The sequence below is a fragment of the Trachypithecus francoisi genome, unplaced genomic scaffold (assembly GCF_009764315.1).
Source record: "Trachypithecus francoisi isolate TF-2019V2 unplaced genomic scaffold, Tfra_2.0 Lachesis_group20, whole genome shotgun sequence".
In the NCBI taxonomy this organism is placed as follows: domain Eukaryota; kingdom Metazoa; phylum Chordata; class Mammalia; order Primates; family Cercopithecidae; genus Trachypithecus; species Trachypithecus francoisi.
This window is the reverse complement of record NW_022681466.1, coordinates 68,422,653-68,448,513: the sequence shown is the minus strand read 5'-3', so window position 1 is coordinate 68,448,513 and position 25,861 is coordinate 68,422,653. Positions and strand designations below refer to the sequence as shown.

The 25,861-nt window shown below is 55.9% G+C and overlaps 1 protein-coding gene across 8 annotated transcripts in view; it reads right to left on the bottom strand.

Moving 5' to 3' along the window:
• The window catches only part of ATP2A3 (ATPase sarcoplasmic/endoplasmic reticulum Ca2+ transporting 3), a 38,562-nt gene extending 23,694 nt beyond the window's left edge, over positions 1 to 14,868 (bottom strand). For 6 of the 8 annotated variants that reach the window (XR_004430890.1, XM_033185057.1, XM_033185055.1 and 3 more), the window contains exons 1-6: positions 14,553 to 14,868; positions 3,058 to 3,075; positions 2,710 to 2,792; positions 952 to 1,056; positions 624 to 762; positions 103 to 183 (exon numbers count right to left, since the gene is read on the bottom strand). Coding sequence is in view for 6 of the 8 variants with exons in the window: in XM_033185057.1 (XP_033040948.1) it covers positions 103 to 183; positions 624 to 762; positions 952 to 1,056; positions 2,710 to 2,792; positions 3,058 to 3,075; positions 14,553 to 14,670 (544 nt within the window). In the remaining 2 variants the exon portion in view is untranslated. Of the gene's footprint in view, positions 1 to 102; positions 184 to 623; positions 763 to 951; positions 1,057 to 2,709; positions 2,793 to 3,057; positions 3,076 to 14,552 lie in introns of those variants that run through there. The other 2 variants (XM_033185061.1, XM_033185062.1) reach the window with 2 other exon arrangements.
• Positions 14,869 to 25,861: the final 10,993 nt, after the last annotated feature.

Here is a 25,861-nt window from a genome sequence, read left to right as displayed (position 1 = left end):
CCGTGGTCCCATCCCGTGGCCCCACCCCGTGGTCCCATCCCGTGGTCCCATCCTGTGGTCCCGGGTCCACTAGGTCCCGGCCTCCCGGCACGGGGGCCTCACCCGTCAGGATGGACTGGTCCACTCGCAGCGTGGTGGACTTGATCTCGATGAGGCGGAGATCAGCAGGCACTTTGTCCCCCACTGTGCGGGGAGAATGACTTGGCTGAGGGTGGCTTTGGGCACCACCAGCTGGGAAAAGCCAGAAGGGTTCCCAGGACCCAAAGCTGGGGCTGGGCGTCGAGTGCCTGAGCTGTGATCGCTCTGGTGGACCCCTGTCCCTCTGGCCCACAGTCTCATCTGTCCAACAGGGTTTTGGCCAAAGGGCTTTGGAGGGATCTGACGGCCACCCCCTCTGTACATACAGCCAGAATGATGGAGGCACAGAGAGGGATGGGGCTCCTAGGCCCATATAATAAAAGAAGGAGGCCCCTACGGGAGGCTGAGGCAGGAGGATCGCTTGAACCTGGGAGGCGGGAGGTTGCAGTGAACCGAGATTGCGCCACTGCACTCCAGTCTGGGCAACAGAGCAGGACTCCATCTCAAAAATAAAATAAAATAAAAAGAGGAGGCTCCTGGCATACCCGCCACTTCTACAATGTCCCCTGGGACGATGTCCCGGGCACGGATCCTCTGCACGCCCTTGCGGTCCGAGCGGATCACCTTGCCCATCTCAGGCTCATACTCCTTCAGGGCCTCGATGGCACTCTCGGCGTTGCGTTCCTGCAGAACAGAAGGCAGGCAGGCAGTCTGCCCTGCTGCCCCCAGCAGGCCGCCCCCTTGGAGTGACTCCCCTGGGGCCTGGGATGGAGCTGGAAGCAGAAGGGTCTGCAGGACGCCAGCACCAGGTGGAGGGCACTCCACTAGTGGCTGGGAGACCCCCGGCCCGGTCCCACCCCCCGTGCCTCCCACCTGCCACACGCCCACAATGGCGTTGGCCACGAGGATCAGCATGATGACCAGGGGCTCCACAAAGGCGGTCGTGGTCTCCTCGCCCTCCTCGAACCAGGCCAGGACCTGCAGGATCACAGCTGGTGAACTCAGGCCCTGCTGCTGGCCAAGATCTGCTCTTCTTTTCCTTGGCACCCCAGATCTCCTGTCTGCTCCCCTGCTTTGGGGAGATAGCACTGGGGAGCCCTTGGCTTGGAGAGGGCCACTCCTCTGAGAAGGCCTTGGCATAGGATGCCCACCCCACAGGAGTGACCACCCCACCCAGCCCAACCTGCAAAGCTGTGGGGCAGTGGGACGGCTGCCCGCCGAGGCCTTACTGTCTGCCTGGAGCAGAGCATCTCAGTGTAGTCTCCAGACCAGCAGCAGCGGCTGGGAACTTGTAAGAAATGTTGATCTCAGGGCCTCTCCCAGACCTCCTGAGTCACAAATTCTGGGGTGGGGCCCAGTCATCTGCGTGTCAGCAAGCCTACGGATTCTTTTGAGACAGTCTTGCTCTGTTGCCCAGGCTGGAGTGCAGTGGCTCGATCTTGGCTTACGGCAACCTTCACCTCCCAGGTTCAAGAAATTCTTGTGCCTCAGCCTCCCGGGTAGATGGGATTATAGGCGTCCACCACCATGCCTGGCTAATCTTTTTATATTTTAGTAGAGACTGGGTTTCACCATGTTACCCAGGCTGAATTCCTGGGCTCACCCGCCTAGGCCTCCCAAAGTGCTAGGATTACAGGTGTGAGCCGCCGCAGCCAGCCAAGCCCAGGTGATTCTGATGCACGCATCCAAAGCCCATTAGGCAGTGGAGTATCACTGGGAATGGAGGAAGAGCAAGGAGAAGCAGCGGCCAAGAGGAGGCTGCAGGAGGTTCAGACCCCAAAGTCCATGTGGGGGGCACCGGGACCCATGAAAGGGGCTCCGGCGGCAGCACTCAGGCAATGTGCCCCCAGGGGCATTTGGCAATATCCGAAGACATTTAATATTTTTTTGAGACAGGGTCTTGCTCTGTTGCCCAGGCTGGAATGCAGTGGTGTGATCACGGCTCACCGCAGCTCCGGCCTCCCTGGCCCAAGCGATTCTCCTGCCTCAGCCTCCAGAGTGGCTGGGACTATAGGCCTGCACCACCACACCCGGCTAAATTATTTTTGTATTTTTTGTAGAGACAGATTCTCCTTATGTTGCCCAGGCTGGTCTCAAACTCCTGGGCTCAAGTGATTTTACTGCCTCGGTATCCTACAGTGCTGGGATTTCAATCATGAGATATTAGGCCCAGCTGTCTAAAGACATTTTTGATGATCGCAGCTGGGAGGTGCTACTGGCATCTGGTGGGTGGGGTCCAGGGATGCTGCTAAACACCCTACAGTGGGAAGCCCCCACCCCCACCCCAACAAAGAACGATCTGGTCTAAACTGTCAGTAGTGCTGACGCAGAGAAACCCTAGGCTACAGCAGGGCGGGGCAAGGGGACAGATGTGAGTTGGAGAGCTTGCTGAGAGCCAGAGGATAAGATGGACTGGAGGGGTCAGGTGGAAACTGGGGGCCCAGTATAGGGGCCATGAGGGTTCAGGCAAGGGAAGCTGAAGTCTGAGCAGGGCAGGGCCAGGGAAGGCCGGAGAGCAGGCCCAGGGTGTGGAGAACAGGGCCAGGCTCCAGGGCCTCGGAGCACTGCCCAGCCTGTTTCTCCCTCCAGGGTTACCCACTACCACAGGATGGCAGGCCAGGCCCTACTTACAAAGGAGACAAGGGCGGCCAGCAGCAGGATGCGCACCAGGAGGTCCTCAAACTGTTCCAGCACCAGCTCCCACAGGGACTTCCCTGGGAACAGGAGTCATGCGTGAGGCTGGGCCCCCACCACTGACCCTTCCCACTTTGGAGCTAGGATGGCCCCAGAAACCTCCCGGCCCATTCTCTCCCTGCACTCGGAAGAGGGAGAACCCAGATCCCTGAGAGGCTCAGGTGGGTGATCCTGGGGAGCTCAGCAAGGCCTCACTCAGCGGGGAGACGGAAGTCACGACCTGACGGTGAAGGACCCAGGGATGCTGTCCCACGGCCTAGCAGTTCATCATGGTGCCAGCCTCACCTTCCTCAGTCGGGAGCTCTGCAGGATCCAGGCAGCCACGGGAGCCATGAGGAGACAAGAGAGGAGTGGGTCACGTAGGGGGCCTCGGGGGAATCTGGCAGTGCCTGCCCACCGTGCCCACCCAGACCCCCACCACGGACTGAATGTATCCCCAGGGCTCTGAGGTCACAGGATAAATGGTTTGGGCCCAAATGCTTCCACCCCACTACCCTCCCCGCACTCAGACTGAGGAAGATCTAGGGTGACTTGGCTCATCTTGGGATGAGACTGGAGCCAAGAAGGTCCTTCCAGCCCCTCTGGCCCAGCCCCTCCCTGCCCCATTTCACAGAGGAGAAACTGAGGCCTAGAAAAGAGACACTTCCCCCACCCAGGTCACACAGAGAGTGGGCTGTTCTCACAGCTCCCCTGCATAGCCCTTCCTTAGATGGCCGCATAGTCCTGTTGAGCATCTCCCACCCCCACAGCAAGGCAGCCCCTCTCTCAAACGGAGAACACTCGCTCAGGCGTCTTCCGCTCACCAGGCCTCTGACATCCCTGCTCCCCTGGGACCAGCTGGACAACATCTGCAGCTGGGCCGGCCTGCTGAGCACCACCGCACAGCGGGGCGCCCCCTGGACAGGACCCTAGCAGCCAGCACCCCGCAGTTAGGATCCCTCCCACGGTGCAGTCCCCCCAGGCCTTGCACTCCAGGTGAGTTCAGTGAAGACCCCCCAGCCCCGCCCACATACCCAGTTTCCTCCACCCCCCGACACAACATGGTGAAGAATATTGTTTCCAAACTCCAACATTGTTTCCGCCTCACTTTAGGTGCTTTTTTTTTTTTGGAGACAGTCTTGCTCTGTCGCCCAGGCTGGAGCACAGTGGTGCAATCTCGGCTCATTGCAACCCCCACCTCCCAGGTTCAAGCAATTCTCCTGCCTCAGCCTCCCAAGTAGCTGGGATTACAGGCAAGCGGCACCACTCCCGGCTGATTTTTGTATTTTTAGTAGAAACGGGGTTTCACTGTGTTGGCCAGGTGGTCTCAAACTCCTAACTTTGTGATCTGCCCACCTCGGCCTCCCAAAGTGCTGGGATGACAGGCGTGAGCCACCACGCCCGGGCCTAGGTGCTGATTTTTATCTCCAACATTTCCTGAAGCACCTTTTATATCAGGCGGAGCTGGGTGCCTCAGGCCCCTGAAGTTGTTGAATCATTCCTGCAGCCCAAAGGGGAGGCTGCAGAGAGTTCCAGCCCCTCCGCTTCACAGACCGGGGCAGGAAGGATCACGGTGGAGGCGTGGCTTGAGCAAAGCCACACAATGAGTGAGTGGGTCTGTGTGGGGAACAGAGGGGCGGGAGCCGGGCTCTGGAGGATGGGCTTGGAGAAGCTCCCCCTTCCCAGACCACAGTCTAACTGAGCCCTGCCTTCTCTTGGGCAGTCTCTGGACATCTGCGACATCTCCCCGAAGCTCGTTAGCCGTGCGGAATCTGAGGCCCTGGCCCTGGCTGGCTATCTTCCACCTCCTCCTTCCTGACACTGGAAACAGGTCCTCGCGTCCGTCCACCTGTTTTTGGCCTGCAGGCATTTCTTTCCTCTCCCCGGACCACCTGTTTGGAAGCTTTAGGGTCTGCACCTGGCAGCTGAACCCTGGGGAGTATCAAGCAGCCCACTGGACTGCAGGAATCCAGGAGGAAAATATATAGCCTAAAAATACACTTTCTAGCATTTTCTCCAAAGTCCTATTTTCGGCAGTGGCTGACATTTTCCGTGGAGAATGTAATCTCCAGTGTCCTGCGTCGAGATTAAAATCAAACAGACTTTTTCCTTCTGATCTATTTAGCTGAGGCGAACAGGAAAGGCTGGGGGCGGGCCAGGCCTGGTTTCTGGGCCAATTCTCCAATGAAGCAGTGTGCTTTAGAGGACACCCCAGCCATGCCCCAGCCTCAAATCAGGATAGTGCTAACCTCACGGTGTGCATGGGTGGGCTTGTGCCGGGCTCTACCCGGGAGATGCCTGTAACAACCCTCACCTTTCTTTATTCTGGGCGAGGGCGAGGGCGAGGCCTGGGGTTGGGAAGCGTGTCATGGGGTACACGTGCCAGCTCCGGTCTCTGTACTCCCTCACAGAGGTCCCCACGATGCCTCCTGCCTGCCTTGGCTGGTCTCTCAAGTTCTTTCTCTCTCTTTTTTTTTTTTGAGACGCAGTCTTGCTCTGTCGCCCAGGCTGGAGTGCAGTGGTGCGATCTTAGCTCACTGCAAGCTCTGCCTCCCGGGTTCAAGCGATTTTCCTGCCTCAGCCTCCCGGGTAGCTGGAATTACAGGTGCCCGCCACCATGCCCAGCTGATTTTTGTATTTTCAGTAGAGGTGGGGTTTCTTTTTTGTTTGTTTGTTTGTTTGTTTTTTTGAGACGGAGTCTCGCTCTGTCGCCCAGGCTGGAGTGCAGTGGCCGGATCTCAGCTCACTGCAAGCTCCGCCTCCCGGGTTTACGCCATTCTCCTGCCTCAGCCTCCCAAGTAGCTGGGACTACAGGCGCCCGCCACCTCGCCCAGCTAGTTTTTTTGTATTTTTAGTAAAGACGGGGTTTCACCATGTTAGCCAGGATGGTCTCGATCTCCTGACCTCGTGATCCGCCCGTCTCGGCCTCCCAAAGTGCTGGGATTACAGGCTTGAGCCACCGCGCCCGGCCAGAGGCGGGGTTTCACCATGTTGGCCAGCCTGGTCTCAAACCCCCGACCTCAGGTGATCCACCCACCTCGGCCTCCCAAAGTGCTGGGATTACAGGTGTGAGCCACCGCGCCCGGCTCAGTTCTTCTTTCTCTACCTGTCGACCTGGGTCATCTCCCCTTCTGCTCTCTGACCCACCCTGACCCAGGACCCACTCTTTGGTGCTCATGATGCTGTTCCCCAACTATTTCTGGTTCTCCCCACCTTGTGGGCATAGTAGGAAGGCACTTCCCGGCCCCCACGTGACTTTTGAGAAGAAGGGTGTGTATTCGTGTCAGGTTGGAGCATTGACTTTTGGTGGGGGGTTTTCTAGGAGGTCACTGTCCAGTAGAATGTCCTGTGATAGCAGAAGTATCCTCCATCTGTGCTGGCCAGGACTGGAGCCACTAGCCATATGCAGCTGGTGAGCCCCTGGACTGTGACTAATTTCAAATTTTAATTTGTATGCATTTAAATGTAAATAGCCAAGTGGTTGGAGCTCTTTGACACTCTCCTACAGCAGCCAGCAGCCTGTGAGATGGTGTCTGCTCCATCGACCTGGGTCACAGAGTGAGGAAGGCACAGAGCCCCCGATGACCAGTCTGCTGCCAGCACTCAGCAGGAGTGAGAAAGGAGCCTCTGGTCCTTTCAGCTGCCGAGATTTGGAGGCGATGGCTGCAGTAACCAAGCTGAACCTGACTGATGGCCCCCTCCACCCAGACCTGGCTTCCTCCGCAAAGCCCCCCTCTCACCCCGCCCCCCTGAGGAGGCCTGACCTGCCCCTGAGCACAGCTCTGGTCCTGCCTACACAGCCGGCTCCCTGTGGGGCCTTGGGCCTCATTTGGGAGGTGGGGTACGCACACCCACCTTGAAGGCCTGCTGTGATGATCGTCATCATCATTACTATTAACAGCCACATTTACCAAGCACCTGCCAAGCAATGCACCAGGTGCCTTCCCGCATTATCTGCAGAGAACAAATGGGAAGACGCTGGGGACTGAGCTAAGCATGTGAGGTGCTTAGCAGAGGTCATAGCAGCAGCAGCTGGTGGTGTGCGCGAGACACGCTGCCAACTCCCTGTGTGCCTTATTCTCATGATCCTCAAACAAGCTGGGAAGGAAGATGCCATTGTTATACCCATTTTACGGAGTACACAACAGAGAGGTTGAGTGTCACGCAGCAGGGGAGGCCAGGAAGGGTTTTGAGCTCAGGCAGTCTGGTTCTCGATGCCCTGCTGTGGGCCTCCTGTGCTAATTCTTAGGCTGTCCTGCCTTCCCTCCTCCACTCTCCTTATCACCCACCCAAGGTCATCTGAAAATCCTTTGTGTCCCATGTCCTGATTGCTGGGCTGGATGTCCTCATCCCACCAGTCGGAGTGCCCCTCTGTAGAGAACCCAGAACCACAGCCCAAATCCTCCTGTCCAAAAGGCCCTGCTGGCCTCCCTCATGGTGTTTTAGGGGCCCGCGAGGCTCTGCCTGCTCAGGCCTGGTCTGCTTCTAAATTCAACCCTGAAGGACCCAATTCTCCCCTCTCATGAATGAGCCCCAGGGTGATGGAGGGAGCCCAGGGCTGGGAGATGTCCCACTCCAGGCGTTCCTGGAAGACGCTGGCTCCTTCCTTGCTCTCTCCCAGGCTGCATGTTGGGGTCTTAGACAGTTCCCCTTGAAATGGCGGCCTTGGGCCTCTCACAGTGCCAGATGTCCTATCTGTTAAATGAGAGAGTGCCCTGGCTCTGCCCACTCTCAGAGCCATCTGCTGGGCTGCAGGGGGCACAGACAGGACTGGGGGGGTGCCTATCCCTCTGAGAGCCACAGTGGGGCTGGCTACTATTCTTATCTGAGCCTCTGCCACGGTGACCCCTGCCTGGCCCATGTTGCCAGACTGAGAGGGCCTGTGTTCATGGAGGCCCAGCGTGCAGGCCTGGGAGTCAGCCTGCGGTCCTGGGACAAAAGGGAGGTGGATCAGAGAAGCTTTGTGGCTTAGATCAAGGAATCTGGTCCAGAGGGCTCAAGTGCAAATCCTGCTCTATCTCACAATACTTCCGTGGCCACAGGCCAGTTACCTCATCCCGTGTGTCTGTTTCTCCATCTGCAAAAAGAGGGTGACAATGGTAAGTACCTCACAAGGATGTGGGAAGATTGAACAGCATGCATAAAGCACGTGGAATTCAGAGCACACAGTGAACACGCTCCAGCCATAATCACTTGCTGGAATATAAGCTCTAGGGCAGCAAGATTTTTTTTTTTTTTTTTTTTTTTGAGATGGAGTCTTGCTCTTTTGCCCAGGCTGGAGTGCAGTGGCGCGATCTCGGCTCACTGCAAGCTCCGCCTCCCGGGTTTACGCCATTCTCCTGCCTCAGCCTCCCGAGTAGCTGGGACTACAGGCGCCCGCCACCTCGCCCGGCTAGTTTTTTGTTATTTTTTAGCAGAGACGGGGTTTCACCGTGTTGGCCAGGATGGTCTCGATCTCCTGACCTCGTGATCCACCCGTCTCGGCCTCCTAAAGTGCTGGGATGACAGGCGTGAGCCACCGCGCCCGGCCGGGCAGCAAGATTTTGTTAAGTGCAGCGTCTCCAGCACCCAGAGCAGCTCCTGGAGCATAACTCAGTAAACATATGTGACGAATGACTGACCTGCCTCTGTCCTGCTCACACAGCTTCAGTGGCTGTCTTTGGCCTACAGAATAAAGACCAAGCTTAGCACGGCCTTCAGGGCCTTCCTGGATCTGCCCCCACCTGCCCTTCCAGGATCATGTCTGTATCCCGAATGTACATCTGTCCCTCCGTTAGCCAAGCCTCAGGATCGCCACCCCTGTTTTTCAGTTTATTGTTTTTTTTTTTTTTTCTGAGACGGTGTCTGGCTCTGTTGCCCAGGATCTCAGCTCACTGCAAGCTCCGCCTCCCGGGTTTACGCCATTCTCCTGCCTCAGCCTCTGGAGTAGCTGGGACTACAGGCGCCCGCCACCTCGCCCGGCTAGTTTTTTGTATTTTTTAAGTAGAGACGGGGTTTCACCGTGTTGGCCAGGATGGTCTCGATCTCCCGACCTCGTGATCCGCCCGTCTCGGCCTCCCAAAGTGCTGGGATTACAGGCTTGAGCCACCGCGCCCGGCCCCAGTTTATTTGTAATTGACAAATCATAGGCCGGGCGCGGTGGCTCAAGCCTGTAATCCCAGCACTTTGGGAGGCCGAGACGGGTGGATCACGAGGTCAGGAGATCGAGACCATCCTGCCTAACACGGTGAAACCCCGTCTCTACTAAAAATACAAAAACTAGCCGGGCAAGGTGGCGGGCGCCTGTAGTCCCAGCTACTAGGGAGGCTGAGGCAGAAGAATGGCGTAAACCCAGGAGGCGGAGCTTGCAGTGAGCTGAGATCCGGCCACTGCACTCCAGCCTGGGCGACAGAGCGAGACTCCGCCTCAAAAAAAACAAAAAAAAACAAAACAACAAAAAAAAGAAATCATAATTGTATACATTTATGGGGTCCAGCATGATGTGTTGATAACCCCATTTTGCAAAACCTTCTCCTCCTCATATATATATATATATATAATTTTTTTTTTCCACACGGAGTCTCATTCTGTTGCCAGGCTGGCGCGATCTCAGCTCACTGCAACCTCTGCCTCCTGGGTTCAAGTGATTCTCCCGCCTCAGCCTCCCGAGTAGCTGGGATTACAGGCACCTGCCACCACGCCCGGCTAATTTTTTATTTTTATTTTTAGTAGAGATGAGGTTTCACCATGTTGACCAGTCTGGTTTCGAACTCCTGACCTCAAGTGATCCGCCCACCTCGGCCTCCCAAAGTGCTGAGATCCCAAGATGCTAGCCACCGTGCCTGGCCTTCCTCCTCCAACATTTTACTTGTGCCATTCCTTCTATGCACAGCAGCATCCCATCTCCTCATCTGAACCCCCTTTCCAGGAAGCCCCTCCCCTACCTCATCGATGTGCCCTTCTCTGAACAGTCGCCAGTATCCCCCCACCACACTGGAACACTTCCAGGGTGGGGCGAGACTGAGTCATCCCTGTGTTTATGCTGAGTCCTTACAATCATTGTTTACCCTGTTGCTCCACGGTGTGAGCCCACAGTCCAGAGCCAGGGAGAAGGGGGGTAAGCGATGCCCCGGGCTGCCCCCAGGCTCCACACCCCCTGCTCCCCTCATCCCCCTTCTACTCCTTCCTTCATTGGAAACTGGTATTTCAGCTTCTAAATGTCAGTTGCAGCCGGGAGAGGCAAGCAGTCACCCAGGTCTTCCTCAAAGGTAAATTTACAGAGCAATTAAATCGTCACTTACAGAGTCAGGGAGAGGCTCTGGCGAGGCAGGGCCCGCCCAGCCCACCTGGCCCTGCCTGTGTCTCCGGGGTCCACCTAGAGTGGACACCTGACCTTGCTCTGCGGGGGCCACTGCGGGGTCTTGGGAAGTAGCTCTCCGCTCTGCAGAGGGACCTGCAGCACCCCTGGCTTATCTGGAGCTGGAGATGAAGGTTTGCCCAACATCTCTTCGCCCGACTGTGCTGTGGGAGAAAACAGGCCCTGCCTTAGGGTGCAAGAGGGTGAGGGGGCCCAGCTGGGCAGGCCTGATGCTGCTCCTGGGGGCTCTGGCTGCCCAGAAGAGGCCAGTGGGAGTGAAAACTAGCGTGAAGCATGAAAGACGTTGAGCTTCTGAAGGGCTGCAGGCAAACCACCCCCTCTCAGATCCTGCACGGCCCTCACGGGATCTCAGGGTCCCAGCCCTGCTATCCTGAGGAGCAGCAGGTCCAGGAAGGGGCAGGTCTGCCCAAGGCCACCCAGCAAGCAGGGCCACTCGGATGGCTACCTCCTCCTGACACACTCCGTTCCTCTTGGCCTGGTTTCCGTGGGCTACGCATATGGGTTGCCCGAGTTTCAGCGCCAACTAGGGCCTGGAACTTATTTGAGGGCAGCAAATAAGGTCAGAGCCAAGAAGCCGCTGGCAGGAGTCTAAATCTGGACCACCTGTCCCACCTGGCAGCCCTGGGGCCAAGGCGCTCACTGCAGATGGACCGCGTGTGGCCCAGGAAGGCAGGCTTCTGCCCGGCTTGCCAGCTCCCTTGAACAGAGACCACCTCAGGAGACCTCCTGGGATCTGCCCAACTCCCATGTCACTGGGGTCTCCAGGAAATTTAGCTACAGGCAGGACATGCCCAACAGAGCCAGGTCTCTTGCCTTGGCTCCAGTCCAGCAGAGGAGATGGGCAGCCCATCTGGTGGTTCCTTAACATAGAAAAAGACACTCAACGTGACTTTAAACAGAAAGAGGCCAAGCAAACCTACGAAAGGACTCTTCTACCAGACTGGCACAGATCAAACCGTCTGATCCTCCCCTGCACTGGCGAGGCAGTGGAGAACGAGCCGGTCACTCGGCCCAACTGCACAGAAAACCAACTCTTTAGTGACAGCTGATGACACTGAAAATATACACCCACTTAGACCCCACAGTTCCACCCCAGGAATGCGTCCTTCAGTGATAGTCACAAGTGCGTGACATGATGTGGCAACAAGAATACTCCTTGCGATATTGCGCGTCATAGCAGAGGCTGCCAACAACACAAGCGTCCACCAGAATTCAGAGAAAAGCCACACGCTGAAATCCCACGCAGCCACTAGGAAGCCCCACTGTGCTCTTCCTGGCACTGGCTCCAAGAATGACTGTCAAGGTCAAAGCAGGGACAAAGAGCGCTTATCCTCCTCCTGCTGCCGTGTGGGAAAAGATCACAAGGTCAGAGCTCCAGATGTGTGTATGTACGGACTGTCTTGGGAAGAAGACACAAGAAACTGGGGCGACTGGGAATGGATGGCTGGGGACAGAGTCGGAGACTTTGCTGTGTACCTTTTGTATCCCTTGAAGGTTGCACTGTGCACATTTTTATTCAAAAAATAAAAAAGATGTAAAAGAAAAAGCTCCCCAAGGAAGCTGAACTCTGGGTACCTCTGGCACCTGCAAAGATGGGCTCACAGGAGGTGCTGGGGCCAGGAGCCTCCCCACTCACTCCCTGTTGGGGCTTGGGGCAGATGGTGTTTTATGTGTGAGTGGAGGGGGTTCCTGGCTAGCATGCTCACTGACTGTGCCGCTTAGGCTTCCCAGCTCTGAAGTGTCTGTCTGCAGTGAACGGGGGAGGGTGGAAGGTGGGGTGGGATCCTCAGCCTCTGCCTCCCTTCCTCCCTCGCCCAGCAGAATTTGCAAGCTTCAGGACTTAAGCAAATGACTTCCTTGTGGTTTCTACACTAACGACCTTGCAGGTGCACAGCCTCCTGGGGTGGGGAGAACACACGTCTCTGGGATGTCCCTTGTACCCACAGGCCTGACCCACCCTGCCACGCAGCTGGTGGCCAAGAGCCCGCCCCAGCCTCTTCTGCGACAAGGAAGGATGATTTGGTGTCTGTGACCTCACTAAAGACTCACAAACAACCCTGGGAGATGGGTTCTATGGTAGCCTCACTTATGGAGAAGAAACTGAGGCACAGAGAGGCAAAGAGGCTGGTCCAGCATTGCAGAGCTATGAAGGGGCAGGGTTAGTGTTCAAAGCCTCATCAGCCCCACCCCAGCGGCTGTGCTAGAACATCTGCGCCTCCTCCTCAAGCCACGGGAAGCACGTGGCACGAAGGAACAGCTGGCTCCCCTCTACTCACCTAATGACTTCTAGAGCCCTGGAATGCCCCCCAGTCCCAATCAGTGATCTGAGAGAAGAGCCCTCTAGGGACCCATGGAGGCTGGAGGCAAAGCTGGAAAAGCTGCACCAGCGGACCCAAACTCCTAGCACAGGCGCCGACACCAGGGGTCCGGAGCCTGCAGAACTTGTGACTGTCTTGTACAGATGGGGAAACTGAGGCCCAGAGAGGAGCAGGTACCCAGTGCTAGCTCCACCACCTACCGTGTGACCTCGGGCAAGTGGTTTAACCTCTGGGTGCCTCCGTTTCCTCCTGTATAAAATGGGGATGGCAACAGTTCCTCCCTTACGGAGTTGTTTTGGGGAGGAAATGAGATAATAGATGAAAAATGCTGAGAACAGTACCTGTCACATAGTAAGTGCTCAGTGAACATCAGCTTTTATTATTAATACTATCAACGCCCAGAGGATCCAGGGGAGCCCAGCAATACCCCTCCCCATCTTCTCCCATCACATCCCAACACACATCTACCCTCTGTGCATCTACACACCACGCCAAGCCCACAGCCTTCCTCATCAGCTCACACAGGTGTGCAGTGGCCAGGGCACCCCAAGATCTCATCTAACCAAATAACCGGTGGGGAAGGCTGGGGCTCCCTCCCTCCCAGCCAGTTCCTCCTCTGCTGGACCAAAGAAGACATGATGTCAGAACGGAGACAGACCTTGGCTAGGGTCATACAGGAGCAGAATTTGTGTGATTCCAGGGATAGGCCAAGGGCTGCGTCTCCAGTTTCCCTCGGGAATCAGGATTCCCAAGCTGGAGGCTATAGTAGCACAAAAGAGGTAGTGGGACCCCAGACCTGCCTGCCACGGTCCTCGCCCCTAGCCCACTGCAGGGTCAGAGGCAGGCCATGCTGCCCAGCTCTCCTGAAGCAAAGCACAACCTCCCTGCCAAGTCACTAATGGGGGATATTAAATAATATTTATCTCCCCAGTTCCTCCCACAGCTCAACTAAATATAGCAACTAATTTTTTTGAAAAAGGATTTCTGCTCCAGAAAGATAATATTTATATAAGAGGTGGTTTTCATAAACCAATACAAAACCCAAAAGTCCTTTTCTGACACCTCTTCCTAATTTTCAAGCTGGCCCTGAGTAGTAGGAGCCCAGGGCTAGAATACCTTCCCCTCTGGCTGGCTGGGAACCCCAAAAGGGCAAGGCTGCAAGTCCCCAAAGGATGCAGACCTAGGCTGCCCTCTGAAGATGGTGAGGGCATTTCTCCTGGCATTCCTCACACTCTGCCCCTCGCCGAGGGCATGAGCAAGGGGGTGGCAGGTCCTGCCTGGAAGGGATGTGGGGAGGGCACGTGTGTATCTTCCACCCTCATGGGACCTCCAAGGTGCCAGGCCACATCTGGAGAGTACCCGGTGGCACTCAATGTGCCTTCTAGCAGAAAGGAGAATCCCACACTCCTTTGACGGAGGTGAGGACGAAATGATACCCCTCCACCCGAACAGCAAGGGCGTGAAGCCTCCCTCCCTCCCCAGAGATGGGAAAGGCCTCCCTGGCAGCTCCCTGAGGCCTTGACTCCGCCACCCCAGGAAGGTGGGTCTCCCGCCTCAGCAGTTCAAAGCCCCCACCGACTCCGCCAGCCACATCCGCTTCGGGTTGCAGAAAGAGGAAGACCTGGGGTGGGGGTGGGGGCCCCAAGGCTGCTAGCTGATAAGCGGCACCTTCTTGGGCGTTTTCTGGAGCCCTCAGGGGAGACCCTGGGGCCAGCTGGGAGGGCTAGCCTGAGTCTCCGGCCGTCCCTCGCCCGCCGATGTCAGCGCTGCACCTGCACGATACCGGCGGGAGCGGCGCGGCGTGGGGGTGGAACACGGTCCAGGATGGGGTGGAATAACGCTTCCAGGGTGGACGGGGCTGGGGTGGAGGTGGGAAGTCCGGAAGGACCGCGCAGAGGGTGCCAGGCGTCCGGTCTCCCCAGCTGGAACCCGACCTCAGCCCCCAGTCCCCAGTCCCCGCGCCCGCGAAGGTGGCCGCGCAGCCCCGCCGGGTGCCCCAGGAGCATCCGAAGAGGTTTCCGGAGCCCTCGCTTCCTGCCCGCCCAGAGCCGGGTGGGGAGGCAGGAGGGGAAACTGAGACTGCGGCGCGCGCGGCCCCCGCTCCCCGGCCCGGCCCGCGCGCTCACCGTTGGGGCCGTAGCGCTCCCGCGCGCCGGTCACCTGCGCCGGGCTCAGGCCGCCCTCGGCTGTCACCGAGAAGTGGCGCAGCACGTCGGCGGCCGGGAGCAGGTGCGCCGCCTCCATGCCTCCGCCCGGCCGTCTGCGCCGTCGGCACCGTCGAGGCCGCCTCTCCGTGGGGGGCTACAAAGCGGGGCTCGGGGGGCTCCGGCCCGGGCTGGCGCCGCGCGAGGCCATGTCCGCTCTGGGACCTTCCCCGACGGCAGTGGCGGCGGCGGCCCCGGACCGCGCCAGGATGCGGCGCCCGGGACTCCCTCCCCGGGGCGGGGCGGCGCGGGGCCCGCCCCCCCATCACGCCCCTTCCGGCCGCCCTGCGCGCCCGCCGCGACCCGGGGCGCACCGCCTGGGCCCCCCGCCTGTTCTGCAGAGGGGAAACTGAGGCCGCCGGCGGGGTGCGCGCTCGGCCCCTGTTGGGAGCCGGGGGCGCTTGGCCCGGAGGTCCTGGATCTCGGTCCGCGGAGCTGCTGGGGTTGGGATCTGGCCGAGAGCCGGGGCGGGCTGCGGAGCACCCGGCTCTGGGCTGCGCGTCGCCTCCTCTGAGTTCTCCTGGGCCCGGGGCGTCCGGCTTCCCAGCTCGAATTCTGCAAAGTGGCTTCAGAGGGAACCTGAAAGCCTCTGAATAAGCGGGTTTCCCCTAGAGGAAAGCGCTGGGTGTTCTCCTTATTTGGTGTTTCTGCTTTCTTTATTATACCTGATGTAAACGACGAGTTGATGGGTGCTGAAGAGTTGATGGGTGCAGCACACCAACATGGCACATGTATACATATGCAACAAACCTGCACGTTGTGCACATGTACCCTAGAACTTAAAGTATAATAATAAAATAAAATAAAATAAAGTTCAGAAAACCAGGCTCCTTACCCTAGACTCACACCGTCACCCCAGCAGGAAATGTAACCAGGGAGCAAGGGTGGGGCTCCCCAGAGCAGCCCGAGAGGGTGGGGTGGGGGTCTCTGCCCAGGGCTCCCAGGGGACTGACCCTGGCTCAGGGAGGAGGAGAGATGGATGAGACCCAGCCCCAGAGCGCCCGGGCTCCACCCGCCCCGGGAGGGCCAGGAGAAGCCGCAGCGGGTCAAAAGAGGAAGTCGCAGGAAGGCAGAAACCACTCGCCCGGCCAAAAGGAGGAGCTAAGAGAACAACCTGATTGCCGCTCCCTCCAGCTGAACAGACCCAGACAGCCTCACCCCTGCCCCCATCTGCCTACCCCACGAGCTAGGCTCTGCTGTCTAGAGCCTCAGCCTCTGCCATCCACCAAGGCTGCACAGGGTCAAGAGATGCCAGGATTGAGCCCGCACAGCTGGCTGTTCAAACCCCAAACCCCTTCTGTGCCCCCGCAGCCAGGAGCTTTCCCAGATAGCTGTAGCTGCGCCCTGCCCCAAGGACACAGTGCCCCCCCACTCCTGAGAGCCTCAACTTCCAGCCTTGCCTGGAGCTGCTGACCCCTCTCCAGATCATGCACACCCCAGCTTCTGTGTGGTGATCCAGATGGATTCCCCGGATATCAGCTGCGTCTCAGCCTGGTGCTGTGGAGCTAGAGGAATGCTGGTTTTCTGGTTGTGGCTCCTCCCAGCCTGGTATTTTATTTATTGATTTCATTATTATTATTATTATTTTCTTTTCTTTTTTTTAAATTTCTTTGAGGCCGGGCGCGGTGGCTCAAGCCTGTAATCCCAGCACTTTGGGAGGCCGAGACGGGCGGATCACGAGGTCAGGAGATCGAGACCATCCTGGCTAACACGGTGAAACCCCGTCTCTACTAAAAAAAAAATACAAAAATCTAGCCGGGCGAGGTGGCGGGCGCCTGTAGTCCCAGCTACTCAGGAGGCTGAGGCAGGAGAATGGCGTAAACCCGGGAGGCGCAGCTTGCAGTGAGCTGAGATCCGGCCACTGCACTCCAGCCCGGGAGAGCGAGACTCCGTCTCAAAAAAAAAAAAAAAAAATTTCTTTGAGACGGAGTCTCGCTCTGTCACCAAGGCAGAGTGCAGTGGCGACATCTCAGCTCACTGCAACCTCCACCTCCCGGGTCCAAGCGATTCTCCTGCCTCAGCGTCCTGAGTAGCTGGGATTACAGGTGCCTGCCACCACGCCCGGCTATTTTTTTTTTTTTTTTTTTTTGTAGAGACAGGGTTTTGCCATGTTGGCCAGGCTAGTCTCGAATTCCTGACCTCAGGTGATCCACCTGCCTCAGCCTCCCAAAGTGCTGGGATTACAGACATGAGCCACAGCGCCCAGCCCCATTATTATTTTTTTAGGACAGGATCTGGCTCTGTCGCCTAGGCTGGAGTGCAGTGGCATGATCACGGCTCACTGCAACCTCTGCTTCCCCGGCTCAGGCGATCCTCCCACCTCAGCCTCCCGAGTAGCTGGGGTTATAGGCACGAGCCACCACACCCAGCTTATGTATATGTGTGTATATATATGTGTGTATACATGTATATATGTGTATGTGTGTATATATATGTGTGTATATGTGTGTGTGTGTGTGTGTGTGTGTGTGTGTATATATATATATATATTTTTTTTTTTTTTTTTTTTTTTGTAGAGACAGAGTTTCCCAGCATTGGCCAGGCTGGTCTGAAACTCCTGGACTCAAGCAATCAACCCACTTCGGCCTCCCAAAGTGTTGGGATTACAGGTATAAGCCACTGCATCCCACTCATTTTAGAACTCAAGCCTGATATCCCCAGATATTTCCACCCTATGCCTTTCTTCCCCACTGCTATAGTCCACAAAATCCCAACTGTATCCCTACGTTGCCAGGAAAAATGTTAGCCAGGCCATGACTGGGGAGAGAGCCTCACGGCTCCGCACTAGAGCCCTATTTCCCAGAGATATGGAGCCCTAGGCGCTCAAGCCGCTGGGAAACCCTTGCTCCACCCTATGCACACATCTTGGGGTCTGACTCCTCCTGTGCCGGCCCTAGGGACCGTAACTCCAGCCTCTCCCACTCCACCGCACCCTCAGCTGTGAGCTGGTATTTGCTAGAAGGTAGGGCCAGAAGGCCTGACTGTTTGCTCTGGCATCAGGCCTGTGTTCCCTTTCTCCAGCCCACCCCACCCTACCTGCAAACCACCATGACAGGACGAACCGTTGCCAGCAACTGGGGCCCTCACCTGGCAGGTTCACACACCTGTCAGCACGCCCAGCTGCTCGGCTGCCCCCGTCGCAACTTCTGGTGCCCCTCCCGGCTCCCACAGAATCACATGCAGTCATTTCACACTCCAGCTGCCTGCCCCGGGGCTTGCGTCCTTCCCCGCTATGCTCTCTTTTTGTGCCTGGACAGCTGGTGGCCAGGGTGACATGGTCACAGGCAGGCTATCCAAAGGGCAGGTCTACATTCCCCACCTCCCAGCTGCCAGGAACCAAGAACTCCATGGTTTGGCACCTAGACATAGCTTTTGCCACCTCCACTGGACAGGGGGTGGCAGAACATACCAGCTATCTAGCAGAGGTGTATCTACTCACCTCACCTGAGGGGGCCCGGGTGGGCATGAGGAAAGAGAGGTCTTCCCTGGAATGATTTATTTATTTATTATTTTTATTTATTTATTTATTTTGAGACTGAGTCTCGCTCTGTTGCCCAGGTTGGAGTGCAGTGGCATGATCTTGGTTCACTGCAACCTCCGCCTCCTGGGTTAAAGATATTCTCCTGCCTCAGCCTCCTAAGTAGTTGGGATTACAGGCACCCGCCACTATGCCCAGCTAATTTTTGTATTTTTAGTATAGATGGGGTTTCACCGTGTTGGCCAGTCTGGTCTCGCTAATTTTTGTATTTTTAGTACAGATGGGGTTTCACTGTGTTGGCCAGGCATGGTGAAGATAAGGCAACCCACTGTTCCTTTTATTTGCAGTCCTTCTTTATTCATCCACCTGCCTCGGCCTCTCAAAGTGCTGGGATTACAGGTGTAAGCCATCACGCCCAGCTTTTCTGGAAATATTTAGACACATGGAGAAGAGGGTGTTGTAGGCAGAAAAAACCAGCCTGAGTTGAAGGTGAGAAATCTCAGCCTTCAACCCACTATGTCAGGGATAGTGACTTGATCCCTTCGTGTGGCTGGATCGTAAGGAGCAAGAGTGCAAGGACCCGGAGGGTAGATTAGAGAGACAGGGCTAGGGCACTGAGAACCTCAACTGTCTATGTTATGTCCCGGGTTTTGTACTGAAAGCTTTTTAAGAAATGGAGAGATGGGACCAGGTTGGCCTGTTAGAAAAGTCCCCCCATAGAAGCTGGTATGGAGAAGAGATTAAAGGAGAGAGCGATGGCTGAAAGGACTATGGAGTGGGGCAGTCAGGGCCATGCCCCAGCACCCTGATTTCCCTCAGGCCACCCCAGGGGAGAGGCCTCTAAGCCGTGTAGGGAAATATCTGTGATTAGAGCCACTGACTTGAACATTCACCGTATGCTAAGCTTGTTTCACAAATTACCCCCATTTAATCCTCACAGTAACCCTGGAGGAGGATTTTATTATCCCCATTCAGAGCTGGCTTCATGGGCATGCAACCTGGACAGGTCAGCAGTTGTCAGAAGGACCGTCTGCTTGATTTTTGTTGTTGTGGTTGTTTTTAGAGATGGAGGTCTCACTATGTTGCCCAGGCTGGATTCCAACTTCTGGACTCAAATGTTCCTCTTGCCTCTGCCTCCTGAGTGGCTGGGACCATGGAATTACAGCGTCATGCCCACCCCCCACTTGGTCTAATGCTCTGCAACCGCCATCTTGACATTCTGTTTTGTTTGTTTGATTTTTGAGATGGAGTCTCGCTCTGTTGCATAGGCTGGAGTGCAGTGGCGTGATCTCGGCTCACTGCAAGCTCTGCCTCCTGGGTTCAAGTGATTCTCCTCCCTCAGCCTCCCGAGTAGCTAGGATTACAGGTGCCCACCACCATGCCCGGCTAATTTTTGTATTTTTAGTAGAGACGAGGTTTTTCCATGTTGGTCAGGCTGGTCTCGAACTCCCGACCTCAGGACATCTGCCCGCCTCAGCCTCCCAAAGTGTTGGGATTACAGGCATGAGCTACCATGCCTGGCCCTTTGAAATTCTTAATATGGTAATTTTCTCTTTGAACTTGTGCTTTCTAAGTGAAGCCCGATGGGGAAATGGAGCATGCTGTGAGCCAAGGAGACCCGTTTATTACGCCATCTCTTTCCCATAAAGTGTTCACTGTGCTCCGTGGGCACGGAATTCTGGTGGACTCATGATGGCTGGGAGTTGAGTGGACTCGAATCAAGTCTAGGGTGAATGTGTTTTGTCTGCAACTGAGTAAGTGGGGAGCTGAAGCGAGCTGACAGAAGCCTGCTTTCCATTTGAACCTGAATTTGCCTCATGCAGAAAGAAGACAATAGTGTTCTGAGAAACACGAAAGGTCAGGGGTCCCTATCATATCATTTCTTACTCACATTACTTCCTTGTGTTCAACAATCACTAGCATTCAACATGATGACACAGAAGGAAAGGAAAAGATAAGGCAGCCTATAGTTCCTTTTCTTTCCAGCCCTTCTTTACTCATCAGTAAAGCAAAGGCAGAGGGTTGGTAGAGTGTATTCACATTGACGAGTGAAATGGAAACAGCTGAGTTCGTGTTGTACAGCATTTTCCTGTTCTGGTCGGAACAAAATGTATGCGCATGTACCAGCTACACACTAAGACGTGGTAATTTTAGTGATTACACATATGAGTTAAATGCTCTTCGTTGTGCATTTAAAACTGGCATTGCACAAAGTAAATGATAAAATTTCATGCAAATAATTAAAATGTTTAATTCTCCTTTTCTTAGAAAATTAATTTGTAGGCTGGGTGCTGGGGCTCTTGCCTGTAATCCCAGAACTTTGGGAGGCCGAGGTGAGTGGATCACCTCAAGTCAGGAGTTCAAGACCAGCCTGGCCAATGTGGTGAAACCCCATCTGTACCAAAAAGATAAAAAATTAGCCAGGCGTGGTGGTGGGCGCCTGTAGTCCCAGCTACTCAGGAGGCTGAGGCAGAAGAATTGCTTGAACCCGCGAGGCAGAGGTTGCAATGAGCCAAGATCATGCCACTGCACTGCAGCCTGGCAACGAAGTGAGACTGTCTCAAAAAAAAAAAAAAAAAAAAGGGCAGGCGCAGTAGCTCAAGCCTGTAATGCCAGCACTTTGGGAGGCCGACACAGGCGGATCACGAGGCCAGGAGAAGGAGACCATCCTGGCTAACACGGTGAAACCCCGTCTCTACTAAAAAATACAAAACCTAGCCAGGCGAGGTGGCGGGCGCCTGTAGTGCCAGCTACTTGGGAGGCTGAGGCAGGAGAATGGTGTAAACCCGGAAGGTGGAGCTTGCAGTGAGCCGAGATCGCGCCACTGCACTCCAGCCTGGGCGACAGAGCCAGACTCTGTCTCAAAAAAAAAGAAAGAAAAGAAAAGGAAAAAAGAAAATTAAATTGTAGCTTTTTCAAAAGCACCATGACAAGTTGAGAGAGACTGCACAAGAAAGGAAAAGCTTTATATTTTAGTGCCTTTAATGAGACTTTTTCCCCTGTTTTTAATTTAATTTTATTTTAAAAATTCTTTTGAGATGGGGTCTCACTGTGTTGCCCAGCAGGAATGCAGTGGTGTGATCGTGGTTCACTGCAGCTTTGAACTGCTGGGCTCAAGCCATCCTCTCGCTTCAGCCTCCATAGTAGCTGGGCCTGTAGGTGCACACCACCATGCCTGGCCAGTTATTTTTTAAACTTTTTTGTAGTGGCAGGGTCTTACTTTGTTGCCCAGGCTGGTCTCAAACTCCTGGGCTCCCAGGATCCTCCCACCTCAAGCTTTCAAAGTGCTGGGATTACAGACATGAGTCACTGCACCTGGCCCCTCTATTTTTTCAACTAAGGGTCCTCATTTTCGTTTTGCACTGGGCTCCACAAATTCCCTAGCCAGTCCTCTTTCCATTTTACAGATAAGAGCCTGAGAGGCTCAGAGAGCCTAGGGCACTTGCCCAGCGGCGTTCAGCTGGCATTAAAACCTGATCTGACTCCAAAGCACAGGCTCCTAAGCAATCCCTAGCCTGCCTGTTGGATCTGTCCCAAAACACAAGGTCAGTGCAGCTTTCACTGGACAGAGGATGTCCTACATGCTCCATCCCCTTGCTTCTGCCTGTCACTGCTCGAACTCAGGCCCATCTTCTCTCTCAAGCTATACCTTTCCAACAGCCCACTTCCTGGCCTTCCTGTCTCCAGACTTACTTCTGGTATAGCAAGATGGCTTCACGGAGATGGTGCTTTCATTACTTCATTCCTCTCCTCAAGAACCTTCCTTGGCTCCCTAGTACTGACAGGATCAAGTCCAGACTCTTCAACACAGCAATCAAATCCCTTTAGCCATGGGCCCCTAGCCAAGGCAAACCTGTCTCTTCCAGATTCACTGGCCTTGTACATCCTAGTGTCACCCCTTGGTTCATGCAGTTCCTCTGGCCTAGATTGCTCTTCTGGCTCCTCTCCCTAAAATCTGGAAACTCATTTCATTGCCTACTCCAAACCTGTGTATTCACTGTCTTCCCTGCATGCTTGATTGACTCTGAATGAGACCCCTGAGGAGTCCCCCAGAGATGAAGGCCTACCTCCTCATTGTACACAAGGGGAAACTGAGGCCCAGGGAAAGGAAAGGACTCGAGTAGACTCAGCCAGGGAGGCTGAGGGAGAGAGCTTCAGCTGGAACCCCCGGCCCAGGCATGTGCTGCTCTTTGTGTGTCGATGGCTTTCCCGGACACACAAAGGAGTCTGAGTCCTCTGGGTCCTTTGGCTCCTGGGTCCTCTGCTGGGCTAGGACCAGGACAGTCTCCTCAAAAGCCAGGGACTGACCTTAGGGCAGTCTGGCCTCAGGGGGTTCTAACCCTGCCCTGAGGAAGAGTCTTGGCTCCAGAAAAGTGAAGTAGGAGTTTGAGCCACTGTTCAGGAGGTAAGTTCTGGGCTGGAGTTTGGGAGGGCTCGGGGGGAGGGGGGAGCGGCAGGAGGCCTGGGCTCTGCCCCCTGGTTATCCTAGCTTAATTCATTCAAAAATATTTCTTAGTTGGGAACAGTGGCTCACACCTGTAATCTCAGCACTTTGGGAGGCCGAGGTGAGCAGATCACCTGAGGTCAGGGTATCAAGACCAGCCTGGCCAACATGACGAAACCCCGTCTCTACTAAAAATACAAAAATTAGTCGGGCATGGTGGCGGGCGCCTGTAATCCCAGCTACTTTGGAGGCTGAGGCAGGAGAATCGCTGGAACCTGGGAGGAGGAGGTTTCAGTGAGCCAAGATCACACTCTAGCCTGGGTGACAAGAGCAAAAGTCCATCTCAAAAAAAAAAAAAAAATTATCGGTTGGGTATGGTGGCCTGCACCTGTAATCCCAGCACTTTGGGAGGCCAAGGTGGGAAGATCACTTGAGGCCAGGAGTTTGAGACCACCCTGGGCAACATAGGAGACCCCCATCTCTACAAAAAAGTTTAAAAAATTAGCCGGGTATGGTAGCCTGTGGTCCCAGCTACTCAGGAGGCTGAGGTGGGAGGACTGCTTGAGCCCAGGAGGTCAAGCTGTGAACCATGATCATGCCACTGCACTCCACCCTGGGTGACAGAGCAAGACCCCATCTCTAAATAAATAAATAAATAAATAAATAAAATTTTGAAGGACCCAGCATGCCCCAGGCACGACACCAGACCCTGAAGAGATGGTCCTTGTTCTCCCTGTGCCAACACCTGAGAAAGCAGCAAGCCATTCATCCCAGATAACCACACACAGCAACAGATCACAGCGTGGTCAGAGGCACCTTGAGAACATGACAGGCGGTGGAGGGTGAATGTCTCCCAGTCAGGGAGATCGGGAGGCTTTTGGAAGAAGGGATACTTCTGAAATCTGAAGGCACAGGGGAGGGAAGAGTGTTCCAGGCTGAGGGAACAGACTCTGCAAGGTCGACTTGGCCGTGAGGTCTTAGAGGTGCCTGCCTGCCTCTGGGCCTGAGCCCCCTGTCCGTCACGTCAGTGGTGACAGGGGAAGTGGCGGGGGCAGCATCTTTCCCCAGAGAGAACAGAAAACAGTGGCGGGGTGGCCCTGCTGCTGCCCCACTTTGGTTTGTAAATTGGTTTGAGTCAAAATGCAAACAGGCTTGCAGGCTTGGGAACCTCACCTTGCTCTTCTTCAGGGTCACCTGAGCCTGGTGAGCAGGTGTGCCCGGTGTTCTAAAGACCTGCTGCTGAGCAGCAAGTCACCCGTTCGTTCGTCTTATCTGATGTCATCTGAGCATCGGGTCTGCAGTTTTACACCCCCACCCCGCTCCCTATTTGACAGCCTTCCCTCAGGGGAGGGGCAGGGGAGGACCTTGGCTCCCAGCTGTTCAGGGTGGGTGACAGCCCCCTATTATCTTGCCCCTACCCCAAGTTATTTCGTTGTCGCCTTTGGGGCTTCGGGAGCCCTGTGTGAGTCTCTGATGCACCCCGTCAATCCTCCTGGGCCTAGACCCCCCTGGCCTGGAGCCACCTTCTGCCTGGCTCCTCCAGCCTCTCTGTGCTCTGCGATGGGTCCTCCTAGGAGCCCTGAGACTCCCACCCTCCCACCTCATCAGCTCTGCCCTCACAGACACCGTCCAGCCCTCAAGGCTTTCCCACCAGGTCCCGACTTCACCCTCACCACTTCCTTCCTCCCATGAGACCCACACTGAGACACATCCAGCCCCTGCACACAGTAGGGGCCACACTGAGACACATCCAGCCCCTGCACACAGTAGGGGCCACACTGAGCCACATCCAGCCCCTGCACACAGTAGGGGCCACACTGAGCCACATCCAGCCCCTGCACACAGTAGGGGCCACACTGAGCCACATCCAGCCCCTGCACACAGTAGGAGGCCACACTGAGCCACATCCAGCCCCTGCACCCAGTAGGGCATCCACATTGAGCCACATCCAGCCCCTGCACCCAGTAGGGTCCACTCTGAGCCACATCCGGCCCCTGCACACAGTAGCGACCACACTGAGCCACTTCCAGACCCTGTACAGAGTAGGGGCCACACTGAGCCACATCCAGCTCCTGCACACAGTAGGAAGTTTCTAGCTCTGGGTCTTTGCCCATGCCCTTCTATCTGCTCGTAACACCTCTCCATCTCTCAGCTGGCTAATTCCTACCTATCCTAAAGGCCTGCAAGCCCCCGAATCCCTGAGGCCAATAGGGCTCCTCCCTCCTCCTCCCTCCTTTGACCCACCGAGCAGCTGCACCCAGTACTGTGGGTGTTCACTGTCTGCCCTGCTCCCTTGTCTGGCAGCCACTTCACCTGACTCGACGCTGCTCCCGGGAGGTGTGGGGGGTGTTTGTGGAATGACTCAGTTGGGTGGGAACACTCTGGAGCCTCTTTCTGGGAGTGGAGTACACTCTGGCCTTCTGGGGCCTGGGGAAGTGGGGATGTGTGGTCAGCAGGATTGAGCAGGCACACAGGGCCCCCAGCCAGCCCAGGACACCTGCACCGTTGCATTTTGGCCTAAGGGAACCCACCTCCTGCCCTCTTGTGTCCACCTCTACAGGAACACCCTGCACAGAGCGGGGCTGGGGACCCGGGGCCAGGCAGCTCACTCCTCCGCTCCTTGAGGCAACTTCCTGTCCTCTCCCCGTTATCTCCCCAGGCAGACCGAGGAGAGGAAGCTGTCCTCTCCCTCCCAGCGGCAGACGGAGACACTCCTGGGCCTCAGGAAGAGGGGGCGAGCCTTGTGAGGGTAGGCCTACTCCTTCGGGGCCTGCCTTCTCCCTCTGCTGCTCCCAGTCCTCCCCAGGCAGCCCTGCTGCTACCCTCCTGCTCAGGTGCCTTCAGTGACTCCCTCTGTCACCCTAGTTCAGATCAATTCCGCAGCTTGGCCTTAAGGCCATTTTGCCAGGCTCATCTCACGCCCCTGCTCCCACATCCACCCCCAGCACCTTAGAGTTCCTCCCATTGACCTATTTTGCTCTATACTGCTCCCAGCCCTTTTCCACGTCTGCTGTTACCCATCCTGGAAACATGTTCTTCTCATCTGTATGTGTCTAAACCCTCAGCATTCTTCAAAGTCAAGCTTCAATGCTGCCTTCTCCAAGAAGTCCCCCCGGATCTCTCTGGAGCCAGTGGCCTGTGCCTCCCGAGCAGCCAGCGGCATGTGTGCTCCTAATTCTGATCCACAGCACCCACACTGTGTGTCTGTCTGGAACAGGCGCTGCATTCGAGTCATCATGAGGCCTCTACGGTCCAGCCCAGTGCACGAAGGTCATTGTAATGTTGCTGTCTAGGTTGGGGATGTCCTGG